This window comes from Gastrolobium bilobum, unplaced genomic scaffold, assembly GCF_033153095.1.
Source record: "Gastrolobium bilobum isolate Gb01-03AN ecotype WA unplaced genomic scaffold, APGP_CSIRO_Gbil_v1 utg367, whole genome shotgun sequence".
Lineage (NCBI taxonomy): Eukaryota > Viridiplantae > Streptophyta > Magnoliopsida > Fabales > Fabaceae > Gastrolobium > Gastrolobium bilobum.
In genome coordinates this window covers 285,943-309,962 of record NW_026897510.1, presented here as the reverse complement: position 1 = coordinate 309,962, position 24,020 = coordinate 285,943, and the positions used below count along the sequence as shown (strand labels likewise).

At 31.9% G+C, this 24,020-nt stretch overlaps 2 protein-coding genes across 3 annotated transcripts; both read right to left on the bottom strand.

Annotated features, from left to right (window-relative positions):
- Nucleotides 1-5,855: 5,855 nt before the first annotated feature.
- On the bottom strand, nt 5,856-9,159 carry LOC133307522 (AP2-like ethylene-responsive transcription factor AIL1). Its single transcript, XM_061508044.1, has 9 exons — nt 8,958-9,159; nt 8,043-8,601; nt 7,838-7,920; nt 7,588-7,596; nt 7,312-7,400; nt 7,019-7,092; nt 6,843-6,893; nt 6,628-6,704; nt 5,856-6,424 (listed from the first exon to the last, which is right to left on the bottom strand). The coding sequence occupies exons 1-9, from the start codon at nt 9,157-9,159 to the stop codon at nt 5,856-5,858; spliced, it is 1,713 nt and encodes a 570-aa protein (XP_061364028.1).
- Nucleotides 9,160-19,235: 10,076 nt separating this feature from the next.
- On the bottom strand, nt 19,236-22,619 carry LOC133307526 (ubiquitin-like protein ATG12). 2 transcript variants are annotated; one of them, XM_061508047.1, is made up of 5 exons: nt 22,506-22,619; nt 22,378-22,436; nt 20,752-20,820; nt 20,609-20,671; nt 19,236-19,746 (listed from the first exon to the last, which is right to left on the bottom strand). In XM_061508047.1, exons 1-5 carry the CDS (start codon nt 22,537-22,539, stop codon nt 19,687-19,689), a joined length of 285 nt encoding a protein of 94 aa, XP_061364031.1. In that variant the 5' UTR covers nt 22,540-22,619; the 3' UTR covers nt 19,236-19,686. The 2 variants fall into 2 exon arrangements, with proteins under 2 accessions (XP_061364031.1, XP_061364032.1); XM_061508048.1 differs by lacking the exons at nt 20,609-20,671; nt 20,752-20,820.
- Nucleotides 22,620-24,020: the final 1,401 nt, after the last annotated feature.

Genomic DNA, 24,020 nt, shown 5'->3' with positions numbered 1-24,020 from the left:
CAAAAGCAACCCAGACATATTTTATAAATTTGATTCTAAAAACTAAAAAAATAGTGATAAATTTTTTTAAAAAAATTACAAAATAGACATTACCAAAGAGATTTTTTTTTCTGAAAAATAAGAAATTAATAATTTTAATAACTGAAATCAAATGAGTCCGCATATTCTTATGATGATATTATTAGATGAAATGACCAATTTAACCAAGCCTAAGATACATGGCTGAGATGAATAATAGAGAAGGGAAAGGGGATAGAATAGGCAGTGGAATGGAGCAAAAAAAGGGCAGGAAGCATATTGGCAAGATCCAGGTTCTTAGCCGCAGCAACGCAGTCTCCCAAAAGTGTCAGCAACAATTGTCATATCGTTTGTTGCTTCATCTAATGCCCGTGCCTATCCCTCTATTGCAATAGCATCTCTCTTCACCAATTTTTTGTCCCATTAACAAGTCACAAGTGAAAATCATCCTAGTGGCAATGTAGTAATTTTGATACTGAAACAGGGACAGAAGGTGGTATGTTGGAATTGTTGAGACATAGTGAGGCTGTGAAATGAATGAAGGTAAAAAGGCAGTGATGAGTGAATGCATGGGCCAAAAGAAAAAAGCGACCTTCGTCCCATTGTGGATAAAAAGGGTGCTTCATTGTTTCTTGCACCCTGGTCCCATCGTTTTTGCTTTACTTCATTATCATTTTAAATTTTTTTTTTTTTTAAAAGGATAAAAATAAATAAAAAAAGATATTGAGAAAATGCAAAGTTTTTGAGTTTTGGGGACACTGAACTGAAGAAGGGGTTGTACATATGCCTTACGTGCCAAAGCCTTGGAACTTGGGGCTACATTGCTTACAGTGGTTAAACTTCAGCAGCTTGCTAGAGGGCACCCCAGAAGGCCATTTGGAGGAATGGGGATGTCCCTATATATCTATACCACCATACCATATATCACCATTCAGGAATTGAGTTGTGACATCTATGATTATGAATTTGATTCATATCTTAGTATAGCTAGGTAGTTGAAGATAATTATTATAACAATTACTTTAACTTAATTGTTTTTATAAGTAGGACTCTATAAACTATGTCCATATAAACACACAGTTTTAGATAGGTCATTGTAAGTTGTCATGCATACAATAACAAATTGAGCCAAACGGGGTAACTTGTTTTTATTCGAAAAATAATTTTAAAAAACATATTATACTAGTTGATTTTGGATATTATTTTCTGTATATAATTTTAATTGTGCCATGAAAACAATTAATTCCTTTAAAAAAGACTCACATATGATCACTAGAATTAATTGTTATACGAAAAAAAAGATATCCAATAATGTATTTGGTAAAAAAATTCAGAATCATAATATTTCACATATTATAAAAACAAAATTATATTTGTAACTAGCTAAAATATTAGATTAGATTCTAAATTCAAGGTTGACTCCTTGATTGGATTTTGTTGAGACATGTAAAATCATTAATGTAGTCTCACTCAACAGCTTAAGTTGTTCGATCCTTACCGCCCCCACTTTTTTCAAGTGGAATTTCTTTCTTCGCACATGTAGTTAGGTCTGTGCATTGTCCATCCTTTAAGTCCAGTGAACTCTCATGTGAAGAGGTGTGTTAAGATATATAAAACTATTAATATAATCTCACCTAATAACTTAAGCTTTTATGTTGATTTGATTCTTTACATATTTGAAATGAATTAGGCTTAATGGAACTCAAATGCAAGAGTTGATTCAAGAAATAGAAATAAAAAAATAAAAATTTAGAAAACTGGTGGAAAATGCAATTGCAGGACGCATCCATAGGCTGTTTGTTTTGCAGAGTAGAGAATGACCTGTCCATGTCCATCCATAACAAATCCAAGCCTTCAATTCAAAGGCACACAGAAGAAGTACCTATAGATAGAAAAATGCTCAAACTGTCACGCCAGCATCCAAGCCATGCAATCTCTGAACTCAGCTCTTATCCTATTCTTCCCTACACAAAACCCTAAAAAACTAGTTAAAAACCATGCATATAGCATCACAATTCACAACTAGCTACCTAGCCTAGTACATAAAAAAAATAAAAAATGCAGTTTGCTAAAATGCTTAAGTGTGACAGCAGAAGAACAAGGAAAATATTTTCAATATTCCCGTAATATTGAATACTCAATATATTATTTATTAAATATATCAAAAAATAACATTTTTATACTACCTCATTTTTATAGTTACTTCTACCTATATTCTATATTTTTTCTTTTTGGGTAAAAGAGTTGGTACTCCACCTAAAAGGAGCTCCAGAAGAAGGCATGAACTATTGAAGTATAGCTATGTATGTATACACATTTATACACACATTATTTTGTATATATTTTAATTTTAATTATCTAACTTTAGCCGGTAGTTTTCAATTTTTATTTAGTTATTTATTTTTTTGTTAACATACATATAGTTCTGTCACGTAACCAATGTCTAAGATGAAATGTTTGTTCCATACAGGAAGCACTTTTCTGAGGCATTGTATGTTATTGGATTTGGTGATTGCATCATAGATAGATAGTGTAGATGTGAACAGGTTGGAAATTGGGTGGTAATGATGGAGAAATGTCTCTGGATGCATAAGCATCTTCTCCTGTACATGTTATGTCTTTTTCTGTGGCTCTTGCGTCTCATGGGCCACTCTGCCACCATATGCATATTTTCCCTTCTGCGCAGAATCTCTCTCTAAATTTTCTCTCTGCTGCAAGCCCCCCTCTAAGGGGCCCCTCAATCCGTACAACTTGTTGCAGTGATTTTTTTTTTTTTTTTTTTTACCTTTTTCTTTTGAAGAAGCTATATTTAATAAAGGAGTTTGCATTTATCATTTTACATGACACAACAAATTTTTTTACACACACAACATTTTGTGGGCCCACACTTTTTGATACAAAAAAAAATTACGGCACGCAAAACGAATCTCTATAACATTATACAATTATTTTTTCTACAACGTAACTCTTATAAAACCCATTAATAAATCAGTCATCTTGAAACATAGGATTGAGCTAAATAAATTGGAGTATTATAAGCAATAGTATTTTTTTATTAAACAAAATGAATATTAACTCATTAGACGTGATATTTTTTGTCTCCATCCCCGGTATTAGCATCTCTCATGTAACCCCAAAAATAAGAAAATTGAATATTTTTCCATCAATAATACTTTTTTTGTATAGAGGTTACATATTTAAGTTTTCAAAATCCAAAAAATAAAAATCCTTAGTCTTTATTACATAAATATAAATGATAATAATAATAGTAATAATGGAATTAAATATTTATATTATGTTAAGTAATAAAATTTCATTTTATTAACCCGTGTATTTTGATTAGAATTTATCAATGTAAAGTCAAAAAAATAATAAAATTAAAATTTTTATGAAATAATGTCTTAAAATTTTTGACAAAGAAATAAATATGGGAAAAATGTGTATCATCTTAGAGAAGGTAAAGTTGTGTCATTTTAAAAGAGAAAAAAAAATAGATAAAAGAGGAGAGAGAGTTGACAAAAAAAATAAAAGGTGTGGATCTCACCTCTTTGTGAGAGTGAAAGGATATAAGTTGTGTCATTTAACAGGATAAACACTTTTCCCAATAAATTTTTTTACAAATTTAAACTACTTAAAAATTTTCATATTAAATATTTAATGTTTTGAATATATTAAGTGAGGAAGATTATACTTACAACTATATCTTAATACCATTGATTTTCGTCAATCAACGGTTATCATTTATTGTGATTTAATAATTAATTAATGAATTTAATTTGCGAAAATTATAACCGTTGATTGACAGAAATTAACAGTGATAAAATATGATAGTAAGAGATTGTAAAAAAAAAAATTGCACGTATAACCTTCTTATATTAAGTATCTTAATTTTTATTTTTATTTTTCTTAAACATATTATAGAGAGAATAGTTAGTTAGTAAATCTTTAATAATAAAAGCCAGAAAATGTGTGCAATAAAGTGAGAAAAGGCACGCAATTTAAGGCACCAGCCCATTCATTTTCATTCATTCTCTTTCTATCGAGTCAAAAGGGGTCTTTCCCATGACCCTCTAGGTGAGTGCGCACCATACACACCGGTGTATTTTAGCAGGTAGTTCCTTACTGCTGGCCGTACCATACTTATCGTACTCATCGTTCTAGGCGTAGCTGTGCCAATTTGACTAGGTCAAAAAATATCCCACAGCTTGTGACGATTAAAAAAAATTAAGAATAAAACTTTTTTTTTGAGTCCCTAACAAAAAAAATATATTTATATTAATCTTTTTTTAGAGACTAAATTGAATCTTCATTAAATTTCTGAAGAATCAAATTTTCAAAAAACTGAAATTATAAATGGACCAAAAGTTAATTTTTTTTTTTTTTTTGTAAAGAATAAAAGTGAGAATCATATTTTTTATTAGAAACATAAAAAAACTTTACACAAAAATTAATTACCTAATCTGGAATTGATTAAAAACTTTGGACAAAATTTCCATATGATCATAGGTTTATACTAAAGCATTTAACAAGATAAAGATTATTCAACATTGAAATATCAAATGTTACAAATTAAATTTACATCGTTAGATTAAAACTTAAAGCAAAATATAGATGATAACGAGAAATACTCTTATCCCTCCGTCAAGTATACTTAGTAATAGTTCAATAAAAGTATATATTAATAACGGGATTTCTTGTCTCTAAAAATATTATTTTATTATACAATATTGAAGGTAAAAATATTCATTGAATACTAGTCCTTAATTAAATGATTAACTGCATTTTCTGCAAATTCTTTTAAGAACTACACATAATTCGGTTCATCCAATATTGATTCAGATTATTGACATTTTACCTAAACCAATTTTTTCGAAAACCAAGAATTTTTTGCCTGAACCTTGAATTTGGAAGTAGGAAAAACCTAAACCAAATATATTGTAGTGTAAATGACTCAAGGATAGAACCAAATGACAAGAATTTACAATTCTTTGACACATTCAAGCAAAATAAATTGGAAAATAATGCTAAGAGGATTATAGTTATTTCCATCTCAAGTTTTGTTGTTTATATTGTTAATTATATTTAACAATAATTAGCCGATACTTTTTCATCATTGTTAGATGTAATCTTGTTAACTAACATATCAACTCTTTAAGACAGAACTAAATAAGTAAAATCACTGCCACATATATACTTAATTTTCATAAAAGTATGACAATTATGTAACTCACGCCCCTCTCCTAAAAAGTAAAAACTTACACAAATGGCATGAAACTAGTTTGATACTTCGGTTGATGTGAGATCAAATATAAAGAACTTAGAAGTAACGTTAAGATGCTAAGTAGGGAAATGCCTCATCTTCTTTGTCGTTCTTGTTTGTCTTGATGGGAAAAGACATAGATGTCTCTGTTCTCTTTCCCCCATCTCATTCAATTAATTTATTGTCTTTTATTTGCATGACAAACTGAATCAATTTTCTATGAAGATTCGGGCACGACAATATCCTTGGAGTCAAAATAAAAGTACCCATATGCTAACTTACCATATGATAATTTTAGATGAATATTGAGTTACTGGCCAAAGGGGGATATGGTAATTTGCTCTTTTTTCTTGGTTTTGTACGAACCTCGTGATTGGTTTTTATGCATTTTTTTTTTCTCATTCAGTATACGTACCCGACCTACTAAACACTGAGAAGGAAATAACAGCACCCCTGACATTCCCTTCTTTCAACAGAAAACAAGTTAACATTATCAAAATACAATAATCATTCAAATAACTCTGCCATCTCATCATAGTTTTCCTAAACTAATGTTTTCTTAATCTCAGCATTTCGATCATTCATTCCACAAAGCAAACATAGGAACTTGATTGACCAAACCCAAGTTTCCAATCCTGTTGGTGTTCATGTGGTCATTTTCATTGTTTCCATCATCATATTTTTGTCCATGCAGGGTGAAGTATTCATGTTCATAATCCACTCCACTGACTCCAAACTCATTGGATAATCCCACAGAACACTTGGGGCTTTGAGGAATCAAAGCATTCTTGTTGCTTGTTGATGATTCAGTGACATTATTGGTATTTCCACTCTCATTCTGTGGTTGCTCATCACTGTTGGTTGCATTCCACACCATGTTGGATAACTCATCAGAGCGTTCACCTTCAGTTATAGCAATAGCATGTGGCTGAGAAGGTGTTGATGAACCACACGAATTGAAGTCCTCACCAGTGGCTGGAGCTGAGTCTTTAGGAGAACGTTTTGCAAGATCTCCAGCAATGAGGGTTGAGCTTGAGCAAATTCTCTTCACATCATACCTATTTATGTCAAAGTTGGTCACAGCACTTGTTCCTCTGAACTTGATTGCTGCTATATCATATGCTTCAGCAGCTTCTTCTTGTGTACCTACATATCATTGTTGTAGTTAACTAATTAGAATGACTAAAGGAATGCAAATTATAACAAATGGGGAGAATAATAATAAAAAAGGAGACTTAAGATACTCACATGAAAACTAGACATATAATATATAGTACAAGGCATCTATCATACATGATTAAAGGAGGAAAAAGGAAGCTTAAAAGTAAAACAAAGACAATAGAACTTACTAAATGTACCAAGATACAAGTCCTTGTTTCCTGCAACCCTTCCTATCCGAGCTTGCCACCTTCCATGTTGATGGTGTCTGAAATGATACAAGGGGAAAAAGGATAAATGTTGGACAATAATTGTCCACTTAATTAAAAAGCTGAAATTGCAGTAAATAATTTATGGAAAACTTTACTAATATTAATGATAAAGCATATACCACTTTAGGCCATACCTTGTCACGCCTCTGTACACAGATGCCCCTCTTGAAAATCCACTGCTCTTCCTGCCCAAAGGAAACAAAAGGACAATTACCTCCATATTGAATATGAAGGGAAAAGGAAAGACAGAAAAAAAACATAAGAGAGAAAGAGAATTTACTAAGATCACATGGACAAAATTTAATGGTACCTTCTTAAATTGGCGACAAATTCTTGCCTGGTCATGTGCTTCATCTCTTCAAGTTCCTTCTCATAAGTGCTTAACTGAGCATTTAAGAAGCAGTAGACATGTAGAGTGATTACAGTTACAATAGTTCAAGCTACATAAATTAAATACATAGGTAAAAATATATGACTTTTCTAAATAATTTAACTTGCCCGCTTTTATTTTCCCCTTCTATTTTGAACTGTTGTGAGTCTAAGAGCAAAGGTAAAAACTTTTTCCAAAGGAGAAAGAAGTGTACTAGGTTCCAGAAACCTTACAGGGAAATTTATGTGAGTTGTTGGACCCCAATACTTGAGTGCAGCTAAGTCATAAGCCTTTGCTGCTTTTTCTTCCTTATCATAGCCACCTAATAATAATAGAGAGATATTGGTTGCCAAAAGTGATAAATTATTTTCATAAAGCAAGCACACCTTCCAACGCTCCATATTAAGCAGCGTATCTAACCACTTACCGTGCAATGGTAAACAGTAAGATTTACAAAGATGGCAAAGAAGTAAAGAGATATAGCCAATGCACGTAGGAGTGTCACTTACCAAGGTAAACTGTATAGATTTGAAGAAGCCATGAAAGGAGAAGAATCCAACCATTGCATGAAGCAAACCGTTAGTATATTCTCTTTCAAAACAAGAGAGGAAAGAAAAAAAAAAGGAATAAATATGGAAAAAAGGTTGAAGGACTAGTTTGGTTCTTGAACATGCTCCCAAAAACTTGCTTCCTTGGTTTGGTCAATGACACAATAAACCAAAATAAAATAGAAAACAACAGCATGTTTTTCTCTCTCACCTTGCCTTCCTTTCCTTGTTTGCCCTTCCTTTCTGCAACTATTATCCCACAAGTGGGCCTCATATCTCCCAGTCCATCTATGCCTAACAAATCCATGAACCCCAAAAAGGTGTAAAAAAAACAAAAAAGAGCAAAATTCAACAAAATAAAACAAGAAATCGAACTGTGCAATTAACAAGATTACAAGAGAATTCATTAATCCTACCTTGTAACACCACGATATTGAGATGTTCTCTGCCCAAAAGTATCAATAGATTTGCGAGGCACAGGTTCTCTAGCTAAAGATTTTGACATGGACCTTTTTCGAGTGTCATCATTCACTTGTGCAGGTGAAATTGCATCCACCCCATTTTGTACACTGGGGCTCATAGTCAGGGACAAAGATTGGAAATTACACCCATTTCCCTCACCTGAAGGTTTTCCATCAGAAAACTGAGTTTGTGCCAACCATGACTTGTACATGCCATTGCTTGGAATGAGGGCATGTGGGTTATCATTATATGCATGGAAAGAGTGGATCAAGGAAGAAGGATTTGTGAGATTCTCTCCAGTTTCAATCTCTGTATTGTTGCAAAAGCTTGGGGCCACGTTAACATTGATTTTGGAAATACTATTCTGGTTTTGGTTTTGGTCATGTTGGGATCCTTGGCAGAAGACTTTGGTCTCAGCCAAAGGTGAGTTAGAGTAACAACCCAAGAAGTCTTCAAGCTTTGGTCCTTCTTCATTTGAATTTCCTCCAGCTATTGCATTTTCATATCTCCATTCTGTGACCACCAACCAATATTGGAATGTGAAAAAACCAAAACCCACATAGATATACACATTTCATTGCTAGCAAAATAGCAAACTTTATAAAAGAATCAAGCAAAAGGGCACAAAAGGAAGTGTTTTGGCCAACATGCAAATGGATGAAAACAAAATAGAGAACAAATTGAAACGACTCAGAGGCCCACCCAATAAATAACACATAATTACTCTCAAACTGGGAGAGACAACAAGTTTTTATGAGAATGCAAATACAATAATGGAAATGAAAGAACAAGAAAAGAAAAGAAAAAAAGAAAAAAAAAACTGAAATATGATGATGATAAGAAGATAGGTTTAGTATGACATGCAATACCTTCTTCAGGTGCAACAGAGTGCCTAAAGGAATCAGCAACACAAAGTGAACCATCAGAGCGTAAAGGCATAACAGATAAGTGAGGATGAGAAGGATGAGGATGAGGATGAGGATAGCCTCCACCATGGTCTTGATTTTCTCTCCCAAATTCTCCATCAATCCTCAAGTGTGGAGTCAGAGAGAACCCCAACCAATTGCTCATATTAACCCTTTTTTTCTAAAGAAAAACAATCCCCACAGCACAGACTTACACAGTAACACTTACACCCCACACCACAGATCTTTCTCTCTTTCTCTCTCTCTCTCTCTCTCCAAAAATCTAAAGACCTTGTTTTTCTCTATGCAAGTTTGGAATGTTGGACTTTGAGCTCAAACTTCAAAGCTAGTAATGGTTGGGATGGGGTTGAAATTCTCTATTTTCTTTATAAAAAATAAAATAAAATTTGATGGTATATATCATAATAGTCATAATCATATGAGCTTGATATTGTTGTTTATTTTAATTTTATTATTTTTTTAATATATGGTTTATGGTTTTGTTGTTTGAGGTGCAAGTGAAGGGTTGAAAACTTTAGACAAGCTTCTCTCGTCTTATATTCTCAGCTCTGTCTCTGTTTTCTAATGAAAGTGTTGGGTTTTGTGCCATCTCTTTCATTTCTTTCTCAGATTTCTGCAGAGGTGGCCACGGCATGTAGCAGTGTAACCAAATATATATATATAAAAATATTCAACAGAGAGAGAAGAGATGCCAAAATATCCCTTGCTATGATCAAGTACGGCCAGGTACTAAATAGTATCACACTTCGTAAGCCGCAAGATCAGGATAAATTGTCAATATGATTTGATGAACGGTCAGGATTCAAGAAAGATGTAAAATACTTTGGTATGCGGAACAGTGAATTATAGTGAACTTGAACCCCTGTAGCAAGTAATTGATGATTCCATTAAATTTTGTGTGTCAAATTTTGGGATTAATATTTTTTATATTATATGAGATAATTTTATTTGCTATATATACATAAAAATTTATATGAGGCGGAAAAATAAAATGGAATGCAGAAAAATGGTTTGCAGTAAACTAAATGATATTAAAATCGATTCAGTTATTGACCCGGTCGAGGTAGGATTATTGGTTCAACCAACGAATTACTGGTTAAACCACATGACTCATGACCCGATGATTATACGTAAATTTATACCTTATATTAAAAAAATTATAAACATACTCAAAAAGTTGAAAAAAATTAATATAAATTTTAAATATTTTAATATAAAAAATAATAAATTATACATTATTGTCTAATAAAGGATCAAATAAATAAATGTGTTCATCATCCGATCCAAACCGATTCAAGCGGCGGTGACCGAACCAAAAACCAAATTAACCGAAAACTGAAAACTGACAAAAAAAATCGCAAAATTTAATTGGGTTGGATCAGTTCTTGGATTAGTTGGTGAAAATCGATCACATCCAAACCGATCCAATAACTTTTCAACCTTACCATCTACCTATTTGGGCATTTACCCAATCATAGCCCAAAATCCATATAGCAAAATTCTAAGTGCCTGTTTGGATCCTCTCTTTTTTAAGCTACAAGCTACTTATAAGCATAAGCTAGGCCAAACAGATTTTGGGAAAAGCTCTTATAACGAAAAGCTCTTTTTTTTTATAATGAAGAAAAAAGCTGAAAACTAAAAGCTCCTAGGAGGAGCTTTTTTTTAAGCTCTTATTTGTTTTTCTTGAATTGTGTGGTTTTTTTTTTTTAAAATGAAGAGTGATAAAGATAGAAAGAGATAATTTTCTTGAAATATGTACTTTTAAGTAATTTTTAAGCTAAAACTTTTATATAATTTCCAAACAGCTTTTAGCTTATTTTTTTAAGCTCTTTTTTTAGCTTTAGCTTATAAGTAGCTTCTAGCTTAAAAATAAGATGATCCAAACATGCTCTAAATCTAAGATCCATTAACCCATCATGTTGGAGAAAGTGGGTTGTGCTTTATCTATATTATGCTCTCTCTTTTTTGGTAAGATACAAAATATATTTTTATTACATAGGCTATTGTTGTACAGCAGCCCCTCTATAGGATGAAAATTTGGATTATGTCGTATCTCAAGCAATCATATTATAAATTTTTTGTTGGAGGTAAGAGATGGTAATTTTGTTGTATAATGCTTTTAGATTGCACAATAATCATCATACAAATCTTAGGCTTTTCAAAAAATCGAAAATCGATTCAATCCAAATCGAATAAAATTGGATTGGATCGGATCGGATTTGAAAAAAGTCCAAATCGAATGGATGATTACATGATTAAACCGAAGGGATTGGATCAGATGATTTTTGTTTTCAAAATCGATCCAATCCATACCGCGAACACCCCTACAAACAAACATATAATGCTTGTGATATTGATGTTTCAGGTTCAGTAAACGACATATCTAACTATAAATCAAATCAAAATTTCTTGCACAGTACATAACTGAGATAATATTAGTATTATAGGTACATAACTTATGTAAGTCAATAAGCAACAAATCACTTAAATATGTCGATTATGAAAAAAAATTGGAATTTTTTTTTAAAATAAATCGTGTCGGGTCACCGATTTTTACCAAAATCGGCTGGGTCGCACCAGTTCTGGTATTTGGTAAATCCAACATATGACCGAACTAGTTAGATGATCGCTTCACCGAGTCCAGGTCAACCCGGCTAATCTGGTCCGATTTTTACAACATTGAATAAACTTGGGCCCAATAGACAGTAATTGATGATTCCATTAAATCTTGTAGATTAAATTTTGGGATTAATATTGTTTATATTATAAAAGATAATTTTATCTGTTATATGTAACACCCCGTATATATCCGGTAATGTTATCATACTATCGTATTAAGCTGCGCTTAATTAAAAATGCGGAATATCTTTTTCTTTTCAATTATGAAGTCATTATCATTACCAACTTGCTTATTAATCAATTAATAAAACATCGCCTGTATGCAATTGCAATAAAATAGCTAACTGAAATACCTTATTAATTAAAATAACATAAGTATGTCTCTAGTCACGGAGCTACAACATGTAGACCAGACCAACTAGTAGTTTATACAACTCGACTCAAAAGTACTAACAACATAGTGGCATGGACAACTCTCATGCTCACCCAAATAAGGCAACAAGTCCCAACATAAGTCTCAACGATAGCAACATAATATAAGTAAACTAAGACATCAACTCAGTAGATATAACCAGCATCCAACATGTCAGCATAAATAACAGCAATATCATCAACTAAGCTCTGGCCTTCTGCCGCCAGAGGCATCAACCCCCATACTACCTGAACCTGAAATAAGCATTCCCCAAACGTGGGGTAAGATCTCTAAACAAGAAATCTCAGTAAAACAAGGGGTCCTCAAGGATCTTCCACCCCAAGTTCACTTACATGTGCAATATAAGTTCCAAAACAGTTTAACAATATCATTTCCAAAATAGTAATTTCAATGCATGTTCATGTTATGGCATTTATATCATGACCGTATAATCTCTTGCTCAACGAGCTAAATACTAGAGCTCCTTGATCATGTGATGTATGTAAGTGCGGTTCGACTGGCCAGGGAACATGATAGGGCTTATACACATCTGTTACCTATCAACATGAGGGAGGCTGCCTCGTGCCTTTCACACCAGGGTGGCTGCCTGATCGTACAAGTACTAACATCACATTCATACATTGCATATGCCTTGCACACCAGGGTGGCTGCCTGATCGTACAAGTACTAACATTACATGAACAACTATATCAACATGTCTCATGCGTATATCAATGCATATATCATTTTCATAAAAGCACACATGCATAAAAACCATTCCCCCACGGGGTATGGTGGAACCAATACTGGCTAAACCGAGGACACAAAAGCTTACCTTGCAAGCTAACACCCAAAGCCAAGAGTCCACAGCTCAAAGTCCAAACACAACAGATTCACAATCTGTTATGGACCAACAATACATCAACAATCATACTCTACAAGTATACAACATAAAGACAACGCCTTTTCATTACGTTTTACGTCTTAAGGCTCCTCACCAAGCCATAAGCCCTTAAATCACTTGATTCTGACTTAGTTCATTAATTACAGAAGCTCAACTTCATCAATCTAGGGTCCATAGACCCCCAATAGCCTACTGTGAACAATACAGCTACTGTTCTTTGAAATTCCAGAATATTCGGATATTCCTCGGGGACATATCCGGATATCTAATATACGGATATACATCTGGCAATATCCGGATATAAATATCTGGATATTTCACGAGCAAATATCCGGATATTTCGCGACAGAATGCAGTTTCTGCATTTCGCGAAGATATCCTTCCAAGGTTCCATTTTTAACACTTCCAGAAGCTTAAACATGCATCTTAAGGTCCATTTATGTTCATATGACAGTTGGTTACTTGTTTAACTCATTAAACATACCAAGACATCATTTTTAACCCATTAAACTCATGATCAAAGGTAGAACCACTTACTCAATGTTCAAAACAGAAAAGCAAAGGCTCATGGAGCTCTCCAAACAGCTCCAACAATGCAGACCAAGAAGGTGCACGAAAATGTCACACCAAAGGTTGATTCTTGCACCAAAAGATCACAACTTGAAGCTCAAAAAGCCAACTCCAAGGTTCCCACAACCAGAACCACCAAGTCAGCCCCTCACACCTCACAAGGGAGTGACTAAACTCAGAATAAAAGCACTCTCCCCACTCACACTACACTCCACTAAGTGTTTAGAAGAGAAGTGTGAAGAAAATCAAAGGAAGAAGCTTCAAGGCTTGAAGCCAAGGGAAGGAAGACAAGGGAGCGAAGGTTCTGGTCAGCCTCCACAAAACTCACGTAGGAGAATCTGTTTTCTAGGGTTTTGTGCCGTTAACAAGCCTATAAATAGTCACTTAACCACTTAACACACAGTATTAACTTTAATTGTTAAGCTTAACATTTTAATCCCAAACTTTGTATTCTTAACCTACTCAATTTTACAATAATTATCATATTTTTATTATATTTTTCGGAGCACCTTTCCGGTACGCGCTTTTCAAAGCCAGTACCAGTTTCTGGCACCAGTTCTTATTATTTTGACTTAAAACTCGTTTTACAAGTCCTATATATTATTCTAGTAATTATCATGCACTTATTATAATTTTTTGGGATATTTTTTCGATACGCATTTATACCGACTAGCAGAACTGGTATCTGCACTTTTCTTCCGAAAAGTGACTTTCAGCATTATTACTCACTTACTATAATTATTAGAGCCTCATAATAATTATTATGGTCAATTAGGGAATTATCTCAATAAACTCATAATTAACTGATTAATTTTCTTAATTAACGGTGCGGGTTCTTACATTATACATATAAAAATATATGAGACCCATGTTTTCTTTTTCTTCCTCTTATCTTCACATGAAGCTCGTACACTTTTATGTGTGAGTAGAACATAAAATTATCTCTTACAATTCGAGAAATATTAATCCCTTCAAATTTTTCTCCCATTTGATTTCTTATACAACTTTTCGTTTAAGTCTATAAATAATAATTTATGATTATTTTTTATTTAAAAATTTATTTTGATAAAAATAATATTATCTATATTTTTAATAAAAATAATTTTTATAACTGTTGAATTATTAGTACAATCACTTATATTTATAAAAAATGTTTAAAATGAAACAATAATATAATATTAAATCATGAAAATAATTTTGCCAATATATTCACTGTGTATTTTTCTTTACCATAAAAGCAACAAAATGTTGTTATTGTAATTAGGTAACATAACTATGATATATAATTTTATTTGGGTTCAAGTTTGATCAATTATATGTTAAAAAATTTATACTATTATCTTATGTTATATTAATAATATTGAAAAAAATATCCTATATATTAATTGCAATAGTCAAAATCTAAAAACACACAAAATGACAGTATAAAAAGAATTTATATTACCAATAGATCACAATTATATTCATTTTGTTTATAAATATATGAATGTAATTTTATTCCACTATTAATATGATATTTTTCAATATTACTATGCTATATACTAATATATTATTTTAAAAATATAACCTTTTAAATAACTTTTTTAGATTTAAAGTTATTAAATAATGTACAATCGTTTTTTAAAAAAAAATATATAATAAATTTAGACAATTTTTTATGACATTAATTTCAATTTTAGACAACTTTTAGTTCTATAACTTAAATTAAGGGGAATTAAAGAATTTGAAAAATCATTAAAGTAATATATATTTTGAATGAGACTAATATTTTCTTACAAAAAAATAATTCTCTTCCACGAAATGCTTTTCAAAATCAATTTAATTTTTTTATTTCATAGATTGAATCAATTTAACTACTTTTAACCACAGAGCAAAAAATAAATAAATATTTTCTTATAATAGGATTATACTATGGGCTTTAAAAGGAGAAAAATAAAGCCCTTATACTATTAGAGAAAATGCAATATGATTTTTGTGCTGCAAATTATTTATATTATGCTATAGAAATAATCATTGTGGGGTCCATCATTTTTAAAATTAAAAAAAAAAAAAATGAGACACAAATATCAATGGGTCAACTGGAAAATCAAAATCTATGCAGCGCGACATAAGACAAATAAAGCCAAATATATATAGGGTTAAACATTTCTATAGTCACTTTAGATAAGGCTGAATACTTGTATGCAATTACCCATTTTTAATTAAGTCTTATCAGTAAGAGATAAAAATTGCATTTTCTCTCCGCCACGTCAGCCGACAATATATGAGGAGAGAAAAAAATAGCTTTATTGTTATAACTATGTCTTGCAGGTTAGACTTAGTTTAAAAAGGGTAGTTGTAGATAATGTTATCTAAAGTGGCTGTAGAAATATATATATATATATATATAGGGGAGGGATCATTTGACTCAAGAGTAAGACTTAAAAATCTTACTCTTCATCACAACCGTTGATTTCCGTTCATCTAACGCTTATAATTAATTGTTATAATTTATTAAATGATAACCATTAGATGACCGTAAATCAACGGCTGCGATGAGAAGTAAGACTTTTAAGTCTTACTCTGGAGTCAAAAGAACCCTCCCCATATATATATATATATATATATATACGAGTATGATCTTTGACTCTAATTTTTGTTTTAATCTAAGCTATTGATTTTTATTCATCTAACAATTAAAGATTATTTTGAATTAATAATTAATTAATATATGTATACACAATAATTTGACTCGAGTGTAATAACAAGAAATTTTACTCTTCATCCCAATCATGGTAGTTAAAATCGGGATTCTATCTAAAATCGGAAGGAGGATAAAAAATCATAAATCGTAAAATTCTAACGTAAAAAAAATCGTAAAATCGTAAAATCGCAGATTTAAATCGGGATTTTAACAACCATGATCCCAACTATTAAACTCTGTATATATGATGGTTGTAATTTATTGAGTTATATTTATGAATTAATTTTTTATAAATTACAATTGTCAGATGTACATGAATCAATAGTAGAGGTGAAGAATAAAACTTCTTATTCTTACGTCAGAGTCATGAAATCTCAACACATAGGGATGGCAAAACGGACCAACTCGGCCCAACCCGCATTCAACCCGAAAAAAACGAGTTGGATTAGGATTGACTCGAAAAAAAAAAACGAGCCAGAAAATCTAATCCAACCCGCCACGAGTCGGGTTAGGGTTGGCTCAAAAATTTGGCTCGTGGGTTGGTTTGAAAAAATAGCTCGTGAGTTGGCTTGAAAATTGACTCGCGGATTGGCTCGAAAATAGCTCGCGGGTTGACTCGTTTTCAGCCTATTTAAATGACCCTGTAGTATTAATGCACCAGCTATGCGACTTCCATTAGCTTAAACAAAGGGTTACAAAATGAGAAATAAAAGCAAAATATTTTAGTTTCGAATTTTCTTCACAACAAATTTGCATCAACATCAAGAAACAATCAGAACCACTTGCTATCAAATGAGTAAGATATTTGAACCAAACAAAGTCAGCACAGCCTAACAATATAAAAATTGTGTGAAAAGATTAGGCACTTAGGTTTAGAAAAGAAAGAAAAATGATGACAGTATGTGTGAATTTTGTCCATTTTTTTACATTATATTTTGTATTTTTTTATAAAAAAAAATCTCAACCCGCGAGCTGGCTCGTTTGACTCGCGAATTGGCTCGTTTTTGCACTAGTTGGCTCGGGTCGGGTTGGCAGCTCATTTTTGTCAACCCAACCAGACTCATTTTTAACGGGTTACGAGCCAACCCAAAAGATTGACTCATTTTTGCCCATCCTGTCAACACATGTGCATTCACACGTGCACACACATAATTTTCTTTCAATATGTATAAAATATTTTTTTTCATAAAATGTTTTCTAATAAAAAGTTTTTTTTCCTAATATATATAATACACATACATTCATTTTATGTAAGAGTTTATCGAAAACCTAAATTTAATCAAATTTAACTTAAATGTATCTTTTTGGTTTATGTAAGAGTTTTTAAAAGTATAAATCCCGCAAAATATAAAGTATTATAAAAAATCAAAATATTTCATTAAAATATAAATTGAATCTTAAATTTAATTTCATATATTTATTATCAATTTAATAACACATATCTAAATCTTACAGAAAGAATTTTGAATAAATATGTATAATATGAATTTTTTTGTAGGTAAAATATTATTCAAAGAACGGTGTGTTCCGAATTCCGATGTCAATTAGTTTTAAATTTTTTTGTTTAACTCTTTTTTTATTTATTATTATTTGAATGAGATTGGTTGGATTTAAAATTACTTTAAACATAGGTTCCACACTTGCACCTATTTGACCCATTACTGCAGTGCTTTCAAATTTCAATTGGCTGTGTGCACTGTGAAAGTATTAACCCAAAGCGAATGCAAGTTGTCTTCTACCGTGTACATTTTAGTAATTTTAAAGGATATTGATGCAGAAAAACAAGGACTTCATGGTAATTTTGGTGGCTAACCTTGTAAACTCCGCATCAACATAAACGACATGTATCGTGTGACGTAAAAGACATGCTAGCATAAGCTTATACTATATTTTATGATATTTTCAGTTGTTTGATGTAACCATCATATAGTATAAGCTTATACAACAGAATCCCTTAATACATCAAAATGATGTATAACTTAATCCGGCCTAAGAGGGAGGGATAAGGACTGATAAAAGGTTAGTGTTTAACATCGTTGACCAGTGCAATTTTCAAAAATTAATATATTATTTTAATATTAATATATTAAAATAAAAATTAATTTTTCAATATATTAATTTTTAAAATATGAATATTTTTATTTTTATAAGAATTAATTTATGTTTTGGACACACTGATCAATAAATTTTTATAAAAATTAATATCATATAATATTTTTTGAAGAATTATATAAATTCTTTATTAAAGAATATTTTTATTAAAAATATTTATTTTTATCCTATATAGTATTATACAGTGAATTATCAAATATTAGATGATATTATCTTATACAATATATTATTTTATACGATATCGTGTCAAACGCTGAATAATATTAAAATTCAATCAGATCTTATACTATCAAACCTTATCCTATACTATGCACCAAAAATGCTCTAAAACTAATTGTTTCTGCCTTATTATTCATCCCAGTGAATTCAAGCCCATAGAGACATATGTCGTGAGTCACTTCAATGTGGTTCAACCATTAATGAATTACTTCAAGACAGTTGAATTGACTGAAACACGCTAGTCAATTTTTGTGGTGTACTCGTTTGCAAGTTTGAATTATTATTACTAGTTAGTAGATGACGTTTTTTTAACAAAAACTTTGGCCCTACATATATAAACAAAAGTAATAATATAAAATGAAGTAAGATCCTTTGAGACCAGTGTCAAATTTTAAATTTGACACCTCATCTGAAAGCCGTTAGATTAAAAAAGATCAACGACTCTGATTTGTAAGCATGTGATACCATTGATCTTTTTTTATCCAACGGCTATCAGATGAGGTGTTAAATTTGAAATTTGACACTGGTGTCAAATGATCCTACCTCGTATAAAATAGCATCATAATATATATTCATCATCAAATGGGCCATAATTAAGGCTTTTGCTAGCTGGGCTATTCGCATGAAATAAGGGTCATCACTACAATATAAATCAAACTATATAAATGCAGGACGATTGCTGCTCTCAGATGGAACGCCTCTGACCAAGTAATGAACGGATGTGAAGCTGCGAAAGTCTTACTATTAAGATGTACAATTCCAAAAAATATTGGCTGAAGCCATCAACATGATAATGATTACAGATTTAACAACTGAAGAATTAACACTTCAAAAAGCAGTATAAGTCTCTCAGCCATAATCATCCATAACTATCAAGACATGAATAAACCCAAAAGGGTGACTCCAATATGCTTTGAATGTATGGACACGCCCCCCAAAAAGAATTTAAAACCAATAAATCGTGGAGATTCCAGTGTTGGTTTTGTTCTATTACCATCTTGGAAAAATCTTCAAGTTAAAAAGAAATCGTGTACTTTGATGATTGTATTAAAATTCCGAGTTTCTGCTGAAATATGCAGCCGCCCAACAATTTGAGCAAACAAAGATGTATTCACAATATGGAGCATTTATAATCAGCAACCATCATTCAGAGTTAGCCCCATGCCATGGAACAAGCGTAGTTCACCACCAATTTGCCATCAAAACCAAAATTCTGAAAAGTCAAGACGGCCACAAGAGAAAGGAACAAACTTAATGACACAACTTTATAAATAAACAACATAATTAGATTATCCAAAGCAATACCAAAACAATCTACACAGTAATTAGAATATTGACAGCCATACTACTCTAGCATATTTCCCCCCCCTAAACATTTGTAAAATACAATATTACAACATAGATATAATACATATAAGGAGAAAAGGTTGACCTAGCAAAAGCAGGATATTTACCAACAATGAAAGAAATGCTAAGCACACTTGCATACTTATACATGACATTAAAAACATCAATCAAGACAAGCAATTAGATACTTTCTTCTTTTTGTCTCTTTTCTTCAAAAGCAAATTCATCTGTAGGAGAATTCACTTTAACATGAATTCCGCCATGTGGTCTAAATGCCACCTTGCAACTTTCTTCATCAAGTAGGCCACGGAATCATTTGAAATCAAAAAAAGAAAATTGAAAGGAAAGAAAATGGACATCGGATTTCTTAATTCAAGATTTTACCATGATCCTTAATTTCATTCCCCCTTTTGAGTTTGAAAATTAACTTATGAGAGCTGAAAATGCCTTTTATCTATTTTACAAAACAAAAAGATGGCCACAAAAATTTTAAAGCAACTTTTAACAAATACTGAAATTTTATTGTTATCATTTTACTTTCATTTAACACACGCACATAAGGCATAAACGTACAATTTTTCCTCCACTGTTTTTCTACAACAAAGAAGAGACAAGTATAATCATAAACATGAAATATTAGCAACTTCAGCACCAGAATCAGAATATGCATCATTACATTCAAGGAAGATATAAAAATTAATGGAAAAAGGGATCCAGTAATTTCTTACATTGTACAAATCAATGACCAATTCATCAGGGTTTGGTGAAAAAGCACTATTGACGTATACAAACTGCAAAACCAGAAAACAAAAACTGAGCATGCAGAACCTTTAGAGAACAAGACCGGAGTAGAATACATATGATTGTTTACCAATGTCTCCCTGTGGAGCTGCCGGCGAAGAAAGTCTATCACTTTGGCAAATTTATCAGTTCCTGCTATCTGCCATATCAAATATATATATAGAATTTTTTTACACTTCAAAAAGTAAGCGTACATATCATCATAGAATCAGGCTCAATAAACTTTTGCAAGCACCCCTCAAAATAATGACTTTCAGACTTGTGTCTAAAACATTTTAGTTTAATATTCATGCACCTCAAACCTGCATTTTCCATATTTGAGAAAGTTGTATATTCATACTAGCATCAAGCACAGAAAATCCATACAGAAAATGTATGTGCCCTTCTTTACCATTACCAGCATGAAAATTGGAGTGTAATCTCAATTAGACAGAGACTAATATGGATAGGACTATGCAAATCAAATGGAAGGTAGTCCAGTCATATCAGACTAGTTTGACTGAAAATTAGGTTTTTGATAGAGTCCGATAGCATGTATTGATTCATGTAGCTGATCCCACCTAGTGTGATAAGGCTTGGTTGTAGTTTGTTGTAACAATAAATTGGCATGGTTAAGTAACTCAACTAAAAATTTGTTCACCGTAATACTGAACTGCATATGTGGTGAAAAGGTATAATTGAGCAATGGCTAGCCAGTATTTGAGAAAGCTCCCTGGAGTAATTATTTGTATTACTCCTAATGTAGACAGTAAAGGGACTAAGAACAGAATATATTTGGGAAGTAACATATGAAAAAAGAAAGAAAGAAAGAAACAATCATATACAACAATATTGGTGCAGGGCCCCTTGTATTGATATTTCATATAGTTAAACTGTTTAACGTGATTCAGAAGCTCAACACCTATCTTTTTATCAGTAACATCCAAAAACAGAACTGTGAAACAAGAACATTATTTTGTATGCTTCAAAGTAATTGATATCTAGTATTTTTCTCCCCATGACTATCAAGCGCTTCAAACATCCTGCTTTCCCTCACATCCAAAGCAACCACATTAAGAAAAGGCATCACTGCTTTTGTTACCACAGCAAAACAATTCCAGCAGAAGGCAGCACGAACTAAGAAAACTTAAAACTCCGAGAACAGTCTCAATTCACTTCACCGAACTGGGTAATCCTCATTTACAGTCCTCGAAAATACCATTGACAGCCTCTAGAGCTCAAAAGAATAAAAAATTGGAATCCCTAAATCAAATTGCAATGCCATTCAGTTACTACCTTTTTACTCATTGAATTTTTCACGGTAAATCCTACAATGTGTATTTATCTAGAATATGATCACTTCCGTCTTGGAAAATTTAAATGCAGGCTCAGGTATGATCTTCAATTTGAGATGTAAAGATTAATATGGGTTAACCTAAGTACCTAACCAATAATAAAAATTTGCACAACCACTTCATTGAAAACCATAAGATATCCAAACACAAGACACAAGATCATCTACATCATCAATTCAGATTCAATCACAATCTCTCTCACTGAGAGGCTTGAATTTGAAACAAATATAGCATAACTGATGTAAAACAAAAAAAACAGAACAAAAAGGAAAGCAAACAAATGGGCATCAATTAACAATTTTGGATGAGAAATTACGAGAATTAAAAAGTACCCATTAAAGAGGAAGTTGAAAAAGGAATACCTTGAATTTTGATTGCTTCAGAATAGGAGCATCACCGGTGGCTCTGAGATGAACAACCACTGCCACAAAGACCAAAACCCAATTTTCAGAATAAAAAAAAATAAAAAATAAAAAAATAAAGAACTAACCTTTACGAACAGAACTTGGCGACTCAGCAGCCATCACTGCCCTTTCTCTACAATCCTTGAATCCCTTTCTTCTTCTCGTTGGTCGATAGTTGATACCTCAATTCTTATTCTTTCTTTCTTTTTTTTTTAAAAAAAAATTATTTTCAGATAGTTGACATTTAGCGTAGAAAATGAACGGCGGAGATCAAGAGTTTCAATTCAACCTTTCCATCTTAAAAGTTTACTAACTTCGTTTTTTGCCATCTTCTGAAATTATTTTATAATCTTAAGCTTCTCATTTTTAAACACACATTAAGAAAAATTTCAATTTTAATTTACCTTGTTAAATTAAAGGTTATTTTGACTATCAAATTTTAAAAAGTGCAATAATTTTTTTTATAATAAATTCCTTGTTAAAAGAAGTTTAATTTACTATTTCTAAGTTAGGGTCATATACAGTTTAATATTAAAATTGAGAAAAAATTAAACAAAAAGATGAAAAAATAGAATTATCACCCTCAAATATGTATTTAACTCTAATTATATTATTTATTCTAATCGCTTATTAATTTTTTGAATGTCGAATAGTATATCATCATCATTGTTCTGGCCGGCCCAGTTGGCTGACCCAATATGACCGGCCCGAAACCAAAAGGCCCATGCCACCCTTTCTCCACTTACCTAGCAATGTCAGAGTAACCATGCTTTCCAACGTAAGACACCAGAATCTCTTACATTGGCGGACTCCCCCTTTCCTTTTGCCTTCTTAGGCACCCAAAATAACTTATTGAAAACTCTTCCCTCACAACTTCCTTTGTACAACAATTGTTGTCAAGAAGTACCTTGTCTATGCAAAGTTGACTTGGCTCATTCCCCCAATAGTTTGGATCCTAAGAACCCACCCACCCACCACCATAACACACATAATATTACTACTTAGATGTGCGGTTACTCTATCAACTTGGACAGCCATTATAGCTATTCTACATCGCCTCCCACTATTATACACAAGCCTTCATTCATGTTATTGCAATCAAAGACACCCCAAATTAACTAGCCCACCCCTTGAAATTATATATTTGACTCTCTAGCTTCACTAAGGGTTCAATCATTATATCAAGAGAGTAGATTTTTTAATGTGTTCCAAGAACACAATACTATTTGATGATCCTTTATCAAAAAAGAAAATATTTTCTTCTATTTATACCCCTTTCTTCCTTCTAAATCTCCTTCCAATCCCTTTTTCCTTTTATTTTTGGAAAAAGAGCACAAGCTCCCGGAGCCTAATAAATGAGCTCCAAGAGAGCATGTAAAGAAGCACTGCCGTGAAAAAATATTAAAACATAATACAATCATGATGACACGATTTAATGAATAATTATTTTAGTTAGAAGATTACACTTGTTAATTGGTTATTTTAGAAACTCAATTGGATGAATCGGAAATTGTATGAATCGGAAATTGTTTTATTTTAGAAACTCTGTAATAATAATAATAATAATAAAGAAAATTAAATTCATGTTTTCAAAGTTCAAT